General features: G+C 33.8%; 1 protein-coding gene across 3 annotated transcripts in view; it reads left to right on the top strand.

The window, feature by feature from the left end:
* Positions 1 to 3,535: 3,535 nt before the first annotated feature.
* LOC131850749 (uncharacterized) overlaps positions 3,536 to 16,119 on the top strand; it is a 28,319-nt gene continuing 15,735 nt past the window's right edge. For all 3 annotated transcript variants that reach the window (XM_059201102.1, XM_059201099.1, XM_059201101.1), the window contains exons 1-2: positions 3,536 to 3,853; positions 11,360 to 11,530. In XM_059201102.1, coding sequence (XP_059057085.1) covers positions 11,483 to 11,530 — 48 coding nt within the window. In that variant the 5' untranslated portion in view covers positions 3,536 to 3,853; positions 11,360 to 11,482. The remainder of the gene's footprint in view (positions 3,854 to 11,359; positions 11,531 to 16,119) is intronic.

The following is a 16,119-nucleotide window of genomic DNA, read 5'->3' as shown; positions in this document are numbered from 1 at the left end:
ATATTGTGAATTGGTCGGCCCGTCAAATTTCGCCCGTCTGTGGTGTTATTTCAGCGTTTTTTAAATCCCTATTAATAAGACATCGACGTGTGACGGGTTCTGCCGCGTCTTCTGGACTGGGTATTCATGTAAAGTACTATTCTTGTCATGTGGTCTGATGATTGCCGCATGACGTGACCGTACCAACTTGGGCGATTCTCCAATAGTTGCCTGCAGTAAAAAAATACTTTGCTCAAATTTATCAAATTACCTACATCTATGTTTAGTGGTAGTTGCATAAAATGTGCAGTAGTTTACGAACTCCAATAAAAGGTGTGCGAGTATTGCAAAAGGGTAGCAATTCGTAGGTTTTTGAAAAATGCATCTAAAGAACTCCGTAATCTTCAAATATCATAATAATATTGTATAGTCATAATATATGAAACTTAATATAATAGCTTAAATGATAATAACGTAATTTATAATTAAAAGGATACATTAATTTTTATATTATAGTATGCAGTGGAGTATTATATTTAGAATAGTAAAGTTAATTTCTAATTAAACTTGGTGAAATGTAGTGGTTAAGAATCACTACAAACATGCGTGTTTTTATCTTTGCTATTGTAATACTGATGCAAGGCTTTACAGCTTCAAGGAACGATAGGGGACGAGTGCAAATGGCAGTTTAAACCCGCAGAAGGTTTTATGGAGTGACCAAGCGTCAACTCCTCCGAACCTCGACTCAGGCCCTCTTAATTGCGATCCCCGTGTAACCACTATAAAATAAAAAAAAAACAAAATCTAAACTGACAATTCTAGCATTGTAGCAGTTTTTATTACTCTAACTTGTGCCTTTTATTAACGTTGACTTGACGAATACGAATACGAAAACGCAGTTCAGCCAGAAATAAAATTTCGCTATTTCACAATCACAAGCACCAATGAAGTTAGAACGAACAATTGTCTCTTATCGCATTGATCAAATAAAGTTGGACTGAAATAATTCTCAAAAGTGTAGGATTGCGTGACCTGACTCGCTGCTCACATTCTTATCCAGACAATTAGTCAAACTTTAGCGAAAATGTCACCCAAATTTCTTCCGCTATATTCGGCGTCTACCCTTTGAACCTCGATTAAAACAATAAAAAAACCACCATGGCAATGTGTAAAGACTGTATTTTCCAATATAAAAAATATATGCAAAATCTTTTAATACTTGCATAATTTATTACGGCTGATATTTTTTGTGAATGTTTGAAGGATTAATTCTTATTTTTTCGCCCAATAACTAGAGAGATTCGAATGTAATTGTAAATGTTATGATAAGACATCACCGTAATCTAAATGATATAGGAGTCCTGTATTCAATTGCATACAATTCGCACAGCGCCATCTACAACAAACAACTTTGTACAGACAACTTTGTACAAAGTCTTCCTCTGTAATGCCGACAAATTGAAACAATTGACAAAAGATTACAATATGGGTTACCCTGCTTGCACGTGCTGTCACATTTCGGCACTTATTATAAATGCGAAAGTAATTATGTCTGTCTGTCAGTCGCGCTATCACGCCAAAACTATTGAACCGACTTAAATGATATTTAGTACACAGATCATCTAGGCCCTAAGAAAGCACATTTTTTTATGAGAAAAAAAGGCTGTAAGAGATGAATGATGAAATTTTGAAAGCTAGAAGCTTGAAACTTAATTTTAGGCTGTTCTTTAAAAATAAATAAATATTAATTAAGTTTTTAAAAAATGTACTCTTAAGGGGGTAAAATAAAACAGGGGTTGAAATTCGTTTACTTTGGAAGCTAGAATGATGAAACTTTTTTTATTGTTTGGGCTACATTATTAAATCCATTTTCTTGTTTCTTTCATTCGTCAAAAGTACATTACTTTCGAATTTAAAGCTCATATAATACTCTATGCCTTAATTGGTACCCGCCCCTGCTTCGCTCAGGTGTACGTATTATACATACATTTAAACTTTCTTCTTGAATCACTCTATCGATTGTTAAAAACTGAATCCAAGCGAACAGACAGTTGAAGCGACTTCATTTTATACTACTGCAAATACCTTATAAAAGTAACGTATGTGTCTTATTTGTAAAATATTTATACTAAATAATTAAAAATACTTACTATGCATGGGTACAATTCCACGGGGACGAAGACGCGGGCAGAGATAGTCATTCACAAAAAGGCTTACATGCACTGCAGACTAAATAAAATCATCCTAATGTTGTAATAAAATTTCAAAGAAACTTAAATATGCGATGTAATAAAACGGTATTATCCATAAAATAAATACAAATTACGTAGTAAACATAAAAGTTGTCATAATTATTTTTTTCTCTCCTTTAGGCTCCGGTAATATTATATTAATACCTATGTTTGTAAAATATAATACTGGCCATCATCACCTACATAGTACATACCGTATTCGTATTTCAAATATGTCATTTGTACATTCCAAATATGAATTGACATAATTTTATTATTTTTTCTCGAGCAAAATTAAAAACAATATTTTAATATTACCTTTGCCTTCTGTTTTCAGTAAGTAGATATATATGTCATTTTTGATTTTTTCCAGATTAGTAACTTAAAGCCCCACGCAAATACAACAATTCGTTAACTCGGCGGAATCAAATTCGATGCAAGAGAATATTTAAAAATCTATACCATATTGCGTATTGTGTCTTCTAAAAAAATATAAAATTCTACCCATTTGTTTTCTTCGTGCCTAATGCACTGCTATTCACTGTAATATATAGGTATTTTTTTCCACTTATATATGTCTAATATATACTAAGTGTATTGTTAGATATCTATTACATACATGAGTATAATTTTTTATATGATGCTTCCAATGTTATGCTTTCAGATGTTGCTGTTAATTTAATAGAATAATGTCTATTGGATATTTATATAGAAGCACATCAGGTAGGTACTTATTAAAAGACTAGTGGTTCCGTGACTTCATAAACATTTGTCAATTGCCATCATGTTTACTACGCCATCTATTAATTGATTGCTGAATGAAATTATAATAAATAAAATATAGACATGATTTTTTGTTAATGTACAAAAAAAATAATTTTTTACAACTGTATTTAATATTTGTGAATATTTTATCGTATTTTCCTCCATTTTTATGTGAGACATTAACATCCAAACAAACTGTTTGCCTCATTCCGATTTTATTAATTATGTTAGTATCTATATGTCATACATATTACATAATATGTATTAAAACGCTAATTCAGTAAATCTGTGCTTTTATACACTAGCAAGTTATTGCTCAGTCGGCGGGTATCATGTCGATGAATAGATCCACGACCTGTCATAAATTTCATTGCAATAGAGGATCCGGCTGATCAATTTGCGAGCGGAGTTGGGCGGGCGGTGATGGCACGGGTCGGGCGGCGGGGCGGCAGTGCGCGTGCGCGGGCCCGGGAACGGTGGCGGTGGCGGCGGCGGCGGCGGCGGGCGCGGCCCCGGCCGCCGGCAGTGCGCGAGACGTCGCCGCCTGCCGCGCCGCCGCTATGGCCGCGCCGCGCCGCGATCGCTGACCGCAGCGACCTACCGCGCCCGACACCCGCGCGACTAGTTCCGCGCACCGAACCTCGCCCCACGCCCGGCGGCTCGGCGGCCCACACCTCGCTACGCCGCCGCTAGGTAAAGTATCCGGGGAACCCGCGGCCGCCGCTATAGTAGCTTGCGCCTTGCGGCGCCCGCATCGCTTCTAGTGCTGGCCCACGCTTTGTTCTGCGGTGTCATTGCGCCGGGCTCGGGCGTCCCGCGCGACCCTCCTCGCGCCCCGCGCCCCTCGCCTTCCGCCCACCGTTCATGACGATACATAGGTAACGTTATCACGAAAACAGTATAATCCCGGGTCTATTTTGCTACGTCACTACTGTCTTCTATTATCTGGACTTGAATCTCAGCTCTGGTGACTGCCTAAACCGACGATCGTGTGTTGCTCATCCAACTGCTCCGATGCTCTATCGGTTAGTCAATTCTTCTTCTTCTATCTTTCTTACTTAACTCGCTTATTTATAGTACTTTTCAGTATATAAGATGCTTTAGTTTCTTTTAGTATTTGGGTAGCAGCTTTTTGTAGTTACATAACAGAACGTAGGACCTTCCTTGATGTCGATCGGCGCTCATACGTACCTAGGTACTACCTATGTTACGCCACAACAGTTCTTGACACTACTGATGGCAGTTTAGTTCTATTTTAGCGAATCGTATTTTGAAATATTTTATTATAATTAGGATTCTTATAAATTCATAAGCGTCTCTACTGTCTACGTATATAATATTTAATTTCTAAACATGTTTTTCTAAAATATAATAAATAGTAACTTCATTTTTACCAGAGGGCAGTCAAGTAGTACTAATTCTCACGACTACCTACGAATACATGATCTATTTTGTGGATTGAAAGATATAACAGGAATTATGAAGATGAATGTTGATGTGTTGATAAAATGTTAAATCACTATATCCGGAACAGACTAAGGCAGTTAATTTAGAAAAGTAATTCCACGGGCTTTTCAGTCTATTTTGTAATTGATGTGGTGCTGTTTATGATATTTTAATTACCTCCACGATTCTTACTAATAACTATTACGACGGTAGAGTAAGTAGGACATCAAGTTAATATCCTTTCATATAAAAATGGTCAAATACAAAAACTTTTGTTGTATAAAGTAATTATTGCATTTCGTGATGAAAATGAAATTGAACAAGTATTCATTTTTTTTATATTTCTAATTAAGAGCGATCTTCTAATTAGATACCTTAAATAAAAATATTGCTAATAGTCAATAAAACATACAAATATAAAAAGAGAAATAAATCTGACTTAGGACTTTGTACTACTACAATCTTAATAATATTATGAACGCGAAAGTTTGTGAGTATGGATGTTTGTTACTCTCTCTCAAAAACTATGGAACGGATTTTAATGAAACTTTACAGTAATATATGTAGCTTATGCATCAGAATAACACAGGCCATATTTTATATTGGAATTTAAAGCGGCTAAAACCGCGGGCACAGCTGACATTATAAAAGTAAATAAAGAGTAGATACCGCATTTAGACTACTACTCCTAGTTGTTAACAAAATTTACTCACGTCTAACATAGTACACCTAGATACAAAGTAGAGCTACACAAAGGTCGAGTTATCGGTGATTGGTGTTAATTGACTCATAACGACTCCACACAGACGAGACAGAAATGTACCAAACTGTCCATGGAAAGAGACGTCATCATTGTCAGGCGCCTATCGCTATGTGCCCCTCTAAAAAACTGGATATTATATTTATTGCTTACACTAATTCTATTGCTAAATTTGAAAATCCATTTAACTTATTTGATATCAATTATAAGATATGAAATTGCAACACCTTGCACTATAAACGCACGGTAACTTGTCGCATTTCTAATTTCTATGTGATTCAACAATATTTTAATGTCTGTTTACCTACACAACATTTCCACAAAAACTGACTACCTACAATGTGTTTATATATCCAAGAGTATATAAGATATACGTACAGATTGTTGATATGTATAATTCTAAGTAGAATCATAAAGCCATGAGATGAATCATCTTGATATGTAGATATCAAGATGATTCATCTCATGGCTTGGCATGAAACATGGTTCTATACGTAGGTATAGAACCATGTTTCATTGTTATAAAAAGAGATTATTAAAACTTACAACATACTGTGTATTTATGTTGGCGAATCGTAATATACACAAATAGATAATAAATGTTAATTGGAATTGGATCATAAAGCCTTCAATAAAAAAGTTTTAATGTAGAATTTATATAAATAATGCTTAATTTATAATCATTGCAATGCAATGGCAGTGGGCTGGTCATATATGTCGCAGAACCGATGCTCGCTGGAATAGACGTGCTCTAGAGTGGAGACCGCGAATTGTCAAACGTAGTGTAGGACGCCCCACAGGTAGGTGGAGCGACGACATACTCATACGTAGGATTGCAGGTAAACTGGAAGATGATAGTGAATTAGTATTTATTCTTAATATAGTTATAATATCCTGTGACAAAACAGTGATTATTATAGAAGCACGTTATATAGCTAAAATTAGAACTACGATTGATGCTGATTATGATTTCCTTAACTACATACTTCAGTTGCATGATGTAAACATTCGATTTGTAAACAAATACCGATCTTACGTACTGGTATGTTTTTGCCAATCGGTTACAATTTATTACTGTACTCTGGTTAATATAACGACGACTTTCAAGTCTCACTGTTTATAAAAACAAAATAGTTTATACGGTTTCGTCTGATCGTTGGATGAAAATCGGAAAGTATCTACAAGACTACACAATTATATTGTACTATGTATAAATCAATATAAGTAAAAATTTCTAAATTTAAGTAGATATGCATGACTGCTTTAGTAACTCAGACTATTACATGAATGTAAATTGAAGTGGTATCTATACTATAACTAGACGTCCGCCTCGGCTTCGCCTGGGTGGAGTTCTTTTAGGTTGATAAACATCATCATGCTTTGATATTTTTTAAATAGTAATAACAAAATATCACTTCTAATGTTACTCTGGTACACTGTAGCTGTCTAACAGTGAAATCGTTTCATTGGGTCCGTACCCAATGAAACGAGTGTTTAGGTTTAATTTCCGTAAATTAAACCTAAACTCAGGAGTTTAGGTTTAATTTCCGTATGACTTCAGTCTTTATAATAGTATATAAATATCTGTAAATTTTATTCATTGATAAGGCTGACAGGTGTTGTTATTATATATAATAACTTTTTCAGATCTGAAAGAGTAGGTATTCATCTAGTTTAGGGACACGCTTAATTTAAGAATATATGTAATTCCGGTAATCAAAGTCGGTTGCACTGCACTATATGATTGAATACAGAAATCATCACTATAATATTTTATATTTAACGATAAGTGTAATAGGTAAGTAGATAGGTACTTCACTGCGTTATAATGCATAAAGATTATATTTCCGAATCAAACTACGCTTTATTCAGCGCTAGTTAGGTAATTTATTATCAATTCCTACTATAGTATACAGGAAATCCTTACACCTTTAATAGGAGTATAAATAAAGTCGTGTTGTGAATACTTATTTAACATTCGTCGTATGTAGGTAAATTTAATATGCAAATAAAAAGTAACCGTTGGTTATATAGCAATAATAGTTTTGGCATTTTTGTATTATATAATTTCAATTATTAATTTTTTTTGCGATTTGTGTTTTAATATAACAATACTAATCACAGAGTCAACAATAACGTTTGGTACATAAATTTGTATCATGGATTATCTTCTTATCAAGCGTCAAACTGTCAACCCGAGCACATATTTTATGTCTTGTAAATTGTCTATAATATTAGCAACGAAAATCGACTGGCATATACGGGCTATTTTCGTTAATATACTCATTCAGGATACCTCTCGCGTACGACACAGATCACTTATCGCACTTATCATAAGATGCTTAAGCCTCCCAAAATTCCCCAACGACTCTAAAATTTATGACTTGAAAAAAGATTTCAGCGGTCTTATCTGTTTTATCAGATGATATTGCGATTCGCTGTGCGTCTTTCGTTTTCTAAACAATAGTTGTGGAACACAACGCCGAGAGTGGAGCCGCGTCGTCCAAGAACAATATTTACGCGTTGCGGGCCCAGACTAACATTGTATCATGTGTAGCGACCGCATGTGTTTATGGGGATAAGCGCCACTGCTGCCCAATCAATGTGCTTGGCTGCCTATGATGCATTCAATGTGATGGGACATGTTATCATTTGATTTAACTATTCCAAAAATGTGAGTAATCATGTGATTATTTTTAATTCTTATCCTAATTCTTGCTATTTTACAAATGGAAATGGTAGGTAAATGTAAATACAATTTAAAATTAAAAATGATTATGAAATTAAAATGCTGCCAAAAATATAATGACACCAATAAAATGGTAGCATTTGATACCTTCTGTGTGTGATACAGAAATCTATAAAATCATGACGTTTGGCAATTATTTATTTGCAATGTATATATACAAGACTATCAAAAAAGATAAAAAGAATAATGTATATAAATATAGTGCGCAACACTTTCATTGCATGGTTAAGGTAATCTTTGGTCTTCAGTACAGTCGATCAATCGCTTCGATATATCGTCCGCGAAACTTCAAAAGTTGGGACATCATATTTTTACAAAATAAAATTATTCAGATAACGATCTAGTACACGACTAAAATGTGTTACAATTTTATTCCGTTTCAATTTCACAAAACATTTCAGATAACCTCAAGTACCAAATGACATCAATAGACGAATTTGTGAATTCCCCAGCATGGCTCATCAAGGTATCATATTAATTACATTATAAATTATATAATATATTTATTATATCTAGTTAACAATATTAATAAATTTTTTTTTAGGACCTACTTATTCGTCTTCTATAATAAAGCTATACTATGTATACAACAATACAACTCAATTACCATCGCACTACGTCGCTATTTCAATTTTAACTGCTTAACATTATTGTATGATCTACACGTAAAATACCAAGTTGTCTGTCTCTAGTCTATCATTTAATCCTATAGATTAAGACTAACATACATACATACATACATACGTACATATATATACAGAGGCCAGTGGTAATCTACAGAGCGTAGAAGAAACATTTTTATAGGAAACTTATTTTACGGTTAAAACATGTAGCTAAAGGTTTTATTAGAGCAGATGAATGCATTTTGTCCATAAGAAAACATATGAGCTGTCGATATTGTAGTGATTGCAAACCTTAACATGTAAACATTACGCTGGGTATGTATATTTGCTCTCAACTTGTCTGTCAGGGGGCGAGCCTACTGCCATGTTATTTTTATAGCGGAATGAAGGATACACCTTCACTGGAATGTCAGCGAAAAATATAAATGTTGGTTTGGTGTCGGCTATCTTTATAATTATGACCTCTTGTGTGTAAATCAGAGTTGTAAACCACTAGGCTATAACTCCCAGCAAAAATATTGGTGTACTACTAAGTACCATAAAAATGGTAATTTTTTCTGTATTTTTTAGTACCTACTAATAATACTTAGAACATTGATTATATTCAGAATACTATCTAAAATCCACTCTTGCATTTCGAGATTTACATTTTCAATAATAAATAAATATATCTTTCTCTTATAGAGTTATAAAAATGGTCAATATTTATTATTAGGTAGACGTTGAAGAATATTCTATTCTTTGCAATATTATTACTCTACTATAGCTTATGCCTCTAAGTACTGGTTATTACGCTACGAACACACTGGCAATTTACTACAATTATACCATTTTACAATAAGCCTATTATTTCAAGGTACGTCTTTGATTCAAATTATGCACTTGTAGCATAGTTTTGCATGTTAGCATATGCGTAGGTTCATATATGCTCTGCTGGTTAGTTAACGGTTTACATAAGTAATGAAATCATGATCCATGCACGTCTAAAGTAACGGACTTGTTGCTACGATTACAAATCATTAATTCAATAAATTCATCATTTCATTCTGTGATTAACCATCAGTATTAGTAGGTATATTTGCTCAGAGAAAGCTAGTTTCGTATTGCTATGAATTATTTATTCGTCTACTGAAAAGTGGTAAGTAGCCACCTAAATGCGCATTATGCATCGTAGACATTGGTTCTTTAATGTGATGAATACATTATGTACGTCAACATATATTAATTATGAAATATCATATAGCACATCGTGGCGAATTGACCAGAAATAAAGTACGATGGATTATTATAGCAAAGACCGCTTAATTGTCAACCTGTTTGCGTATGGATGTTTTTATGAAAATCGAATTACTTCAAACTATCGGTCCACCTAATAGAAAGTGGTAACCCATACTATTATAATGAGTGTCATCACACTACAGCCATTACAGAATAGATTATGATGCCCATAAAATGCGCGGCATTTAGCGGCAGAATTCTTTTTATTGCATAAAATATATCAGCCAATATTCTTCCCAGAGGTATAATGGGTCGCCTGCATGAGAACGTATAGATGGATGGATGGATGAATGTTTGTTACCCTTTCACGCATAATCTACTGAATTTTGAATTACTTTACAGTAGACAATTAACTTTAACATTAGAATAGCACACAGGCTATAATTTACAAAAGAAATTTTATAAATTATATATTTAATTATAAATGTCAGGTAAGTGTTACTTAGATGAACTTGCTCGGGTCAGCTGGTTATAGAAAAAGTGCCATGACATCTTCAGTCATCAGTCTTCTAGCATTCCAACGCAGAAGTACGCACAACGCAGATTAGGTGTCACATGATAACGCGATATACGTAATGCCGTTCATGAATAGAGGTGACGATTACTACTTACCATCCAGTAAGCTGTCAGCTTGTTTGCTATTCAATTATGTACTTAAAATATTAACTTATAGATCGTAACCGGAACTCATCTATAAGATTATAATTTCTAGAACAGAAGCCAATTCAACCCGACTTGATGATGTTTGTAAACAATGAAGTGTTGAAGAGATGCCAGCTTATAAAATTTTCCATATATCTACGGTAACACAGCCTAAACATAAATATGTCAGTCTAGTTATTTCGCGGTACGTAAATCCTTACTTTTCGTAATTTAGAGAAATATCAAATTTCCTCTCCATATTACTATCCTAACAACCTTAATTTTTAATCCAAATACAATACTAAAATGTAAAAAGCATAAAAGGCATTACAACAGAAAACACTCTCATAAAAAGAAATAGTGCACTTATACTATGGACTAGCATACCTACATGTTTACTATTAATGTTTTCTTTAAATATGGCGGAATTTATAGCAATACGTAACAAATATATAAATGTATGCAAAAATAGCCACACGCCACGTCGTCCGCAACATTGCACTCAATCTTCATTCACCATGACTACAACCGACGAGAAGCGCAATTTTAGTTAAACATTTATATAATACCGAAGGCTGCTACTACTTACCTAAAATGCTAACAAAACTTAAAAAAATAAACAGACATGAGTGAAATCTTGATTTTTATATAATATGAAATTTTGTTCCGAGCTAGAGTTCTGAATAATAATTTTAGCAAATAAATAAATTCATTTATTTGATTGCATAGATTAGGATGCGTTAATTTCCGGTTGGCAAAAAATGTCTAGGTTTCACTAGAAAGCAGCATCCGTAATGTGCTCTGTGCTCAAAAGTAGGACAGATTCTAAAAAACTCGGATGGATGGCAACCCTATTCCTAGCTAATACTTACGTTATGTTTGGCAGGTGTCGGGGGCGCAGCGCGGGCGCGAGCGGCATGCGGCCCCGGCGGCAGACGCCCATGGAGGTCGGCTAGCGGCGCGCGCGCAGCCCCCGCGCCCGCACCCCCCGCCCCGTCCCGCAGAAGCCATGGAACTCGCTGACGTGCCTCGACACCGACCCCTCGCCTTCGATAAGGTGAGTACACATTTTTTTATTTTTTTAATACGTCTGCAATGTTAAACGTGCTAAAAGTCCACCTGATGGAAAATGTTAAGTGTTACTTCTGTAAAGTTTTAAAAGTTTGTCATAATTTATTTGTCTACCCTCCGCTTTCACGAAAACACATATGACACAACCAATATGATATCACACAAGTAATGACAACTTCATGCCACATTTACAGAAAAAAAAAAGTTTTATAAATACATTATAAGTATAACATAATAGTCGATATAAATTCTCTACATGCTTAATACAAGCATAGTGCAGTATTAAGTTACTACATACATTATGGTAAATGCTTTATAGACTTTAATTAATTAAATTAAATTTACAGTAAATTAATATTAAATCTATGATAATTTATTAAAGTTATTAGTGTCCAGGTTTCGCTGAAATTCTTTTACAGCTCGTGGAGAACGCAGACTAACTGTAAATTATTCTCTATCTAGTGCTTTTTGTTTGTTGACGAGAAGAAAGTACTATTCATGCGATCATCAAACATTGATGTTATTCTGAGAATCCATGATTTTAACTCGCATAATTTCTTGAAATAACACACTTCAAATATGTATTACGGAAGTACTATTATATTCCGAGAATTAGATACGTTGCCAAATATGAATTCGCCTTCCCAACTTCCTCTCTCTCTGATAATTCAATATAAACATACTGCTATGTTAATATTTATTTTGGAATTTTGTTCATAAAACTACAGTCAATTATAGTCAACATATACAATACACAATTATATTGGCAATCATAATTTTAAAGCAAACGACTACGATTACTTTCTGATAAATATCTAGTTATTTTACAAACATGCATCTAACGCATTTTTAAGTTTTTTAGATTATGATAGAATAATGCTAACGGTATGCCGCGGCACCAATATTTTGTGACCATATAGGAGGGCAGTTAGTGGTGATTCACTAGTAATAGAGCCGCCGTTCTAACCGCGTTAAGCGTTTTTCAAGTTTCACATAGTAAATTGAGATGCCGGTCGCCCTTCGTCCTCACAACTAGCCCTTTACTATATCCTTCCCCTACCCACCCCTTTCTGGCAGCGGAATATAAAAGAAATTTGCTCTAGAGTAACTACGTTGCTAGAGAATCCTGCCCTGAGAGATCACACTCCGCTTATTTAGCGGAATCGGAAACAGACTAAAACTCTATCGGTATTTTCCTTACCTTGTATAAGATAGAACATCCTTTTATTCCATAGGCCGGTGGGTGCGTTTATGTAAGACAAGAATTTTCTTTGTATACTTGAAGGACCTGTCCATTTTATAATTGCACGTAGTTTGCAACCAACCATACATCTATACATGCTTATATAGATCCCACAGCAGTAACACTGACAGTGAAACTGACCGACTCATTGAACATATCAACTAGCTACAGATCTGTTGCTCCAACATATTCCATTTGCTGAGATCGTGGCTCATGGCGATTTTAATGCCCATCACTCTGAATGGATCTGTTCAAGTACTACCGACTATGTGGGGAAATCTGTTCATGACTTTGCTTTGGCTGATGTTTTGACAATATACTTTCACTGTTGCACCTTCTGCTGACTTCTCAGCCGGATGGCTACGTGATTTCCGGAGAAGGCTCCGCTACGTGATTTCTACATTACTGTTATATAAAAGGAAGGGGTATACCTCTTAGTATTATATTTTGGTATTACCAAGACGAGTATATATTTAACAACATTTGTTTCTATTCGAAAGAGAATGACATTGCACTACACCTTTCTAACTGCTGATACTTACTGTACTATAAGAAACTTATCCTTTCCGATTCTAATTTATTTTTAACGCTAAGTTGTCGGTGGTTGTGGCTTGTCTGAAAATCAATAGGTTGCTTCGGTCAACGATATGCCGGTAGCGAGTCTACTTTCCGCACGCTATCCACTTCTTGTCTAAATTGGGATTTTCTCGTAAATTTTTTAAAAGGCTTCAGTCAGTATATATATATATATATATATATATATATATATATATATATATATATATATATATATATATATATATATATATATATGTAATACAGATTGGTGAAGGGTTGCTAGATTTTATCATGTATATAATCCTGCATACTAAATGTACTTACCTCAGCCCGCTTACGGTAACTAAAGGTATGTATGGATATAGATATAGATGTGTCCTGTAATGTGACATTACCCCATTTTATCATCGTTATAAATGTAATAAAATAGTAAACGAGGCATGAAAAAATAAATTACCAAATATGTTATAATAAAAATAAGTCTTTCCAACAGCAAAGTTCTACTTAGTAACTCGGGTCAAAAAAAATACTTTTTAGGACAATTGTTGGTCTTTCTGTTAGTTTGTGCCCACAAATATAAAAAAAACGTCTTACCCTTGGGTATTTGGGTAGATGAACATGTAATCATAATGTTCAGCTAAGTTGCATACAGTATATTCTACAATTTTTTCAGAAATGTATGGATAAAATAAAAACTATAAGTGCTTTACAAAACTGTTACCATTAAAATATGTATACTTAATCGATTAATGGTGTCTTTTATATATACTAGGTAACTATGGTATGTATCGTATATTATTAGAACACAAAGTTCACAGAAAGCCATGTTAATTTAATGATGACAAGGAACACAGTATTGTGTTAATTATACGTATTGATATCTTTGATTTACGAGCCAACTACCCACATCCAGGCCTTTTATATGAAGCGACATACACGGCGCTATACGGCCTTTGTTATACGAACGTCGAGGAAACCACCAATACAATACCCCTTAGTATACACAAGAGTTGAATACAAGAGATTCTATTTGATTCTAGAATACATAATTTTTTTCTTTCAGAATGTATAAAATATTTTTAAAAACAATTATGTTGCTAACAACAAAAACTCGTATTCACTACAACGTATAATATAACCAGTACAAAACTAAGCTGTAAATTATAACTGCGACTAAATATTATGAAGTCTCAACTCGTGTATGTTCTGGATTCGTGCCAGATAAAACTACAAAATTGAAAGTATAAACTACAACACCATTATATCCCCTTTCTGTACACGCTTTTGGTATACCGTTCATAGCGATCGTAAAAATGTCCCTTAATCTGTGTTCCAGTTATATTTCATCCTTGTGGTCATTCATTTTTGTTGGAAAATTTACAATCCGGCGAAGTATTTATTAATTGAACAGGAGTCAGCAAAAAAGTAAAAGGTCTAAATAGGGCGCGGTTGCCGCCCACGCGGTTTCATGGACGCGTTTGGGCAAACGTACGTCGGTACCTACAGTACGACTATACACGAAAAATGTTTTTGCGAGATATATTTTAGTGAAAACACTTGTTGTAACATTATTACATACAAAAGTCACGTTTTATAGATTTTTCTGAATATTTATGGAACGTTGTATGGACGCTCTGTATAGTATTTGCATATAAATGAAACAAAACATTTTTGGTTTATCCACTGGTTATATATTATACATAAAGTTACAAAAATATTTCTACAACATTGTTATTGATATTAATAAAGTACCTTGAGGAGAGTAAAGATCTGGTTCTTAATGATACTGGCAAATAACTACCAGGGATCTTCCACCAAACAGTAATAATGTAAAAATTAGACAATTGGCTAAAATGAGTTAATATCAACTCAAGTAGCAATTAATCACTATTCATTTTTCATAAAATATATTTAAAACTATATTAATTTGTTTTAAATCTGAATAGAATACCAGTACCTATCTATATTAATTATTTTCGTATATTTTTTATGTTAAAATGACTTCTACACATATAAATAAAATTGGAGTGTCTGTTTGTAATATTGAAATAACCGTTTTTTACTACATGCATTGAATTTTTTTCTGTCTGTCTGTTTGTTTTGGCTAATCTCTGAAATGACTGGACCGATTTTGACGGGACTTTTACTGGCAGGTAGCTAATATATTAAGGAGTAACTTATGCTCAATTGGTATCAAGAGTATACTAGAAATTGAATTGAATTTATTTCGGTAAATGAGGTGTCCTCTCTTTGTAGGCATTTGTTATCTAGTACCTGTTAGCATAACAAAAAATGTATAAAAATACCATTATCTTCGACAAATCTGAAATAATACAGTTTATTTAAGTTAGTTAAGTTAAGTCTTAAAGATATAAATAACCATAACAAGAAAACAGAGAAAATTCTAACTAGACGTGAATTTTAGGATTTGTCAAATAATATTCTTCCTAAAGAATCTTAATTGTGAGTTCCGTTTTAATAAATATGTATATATGTATATGGGAATAAAAAATGTTTTCAGTTAAGCCAGTTATGATGCACAATTTCACCACAAAATATGCCGTTGCATATTTTAATAAACCAACGGGACTTAACGAAAAATATAAATTGATATTATGTATATATTGTTTGATCAAACAAGCTAACCTATAGGATAAGGAACCATTGTGTAAAATTTCATAGTTTTGATTTTGGTAGTTTCGGTTGAGAGACCATGTGTAGTTTAGTAGGAACACAAACGATTCCTTATGTTAATGACCCTAGTAAGAAATAAT

Source organism: Achroia grisella, unplaced genomic scaffold (genome assembly GCF_030625045.1).
Source record: "Achroia grisella isolate CSIRO2021 unplaced genomic scaffold, CSIRO_AGI_Agris_v1 utg779, whole genome shotgun sequence".
NCBI classification, from domain to species: Eukaryota; Metazoa; Arthropoda; class Insecta; order Lepidoptera; family Pyralidae; genus Achroia; species Achroia grisella.
The sequence above is the reverse complement of the archived record's forward strand: the minus strand, read 5'-3'. Positions and strand labels throughout refer to the sequence as shown.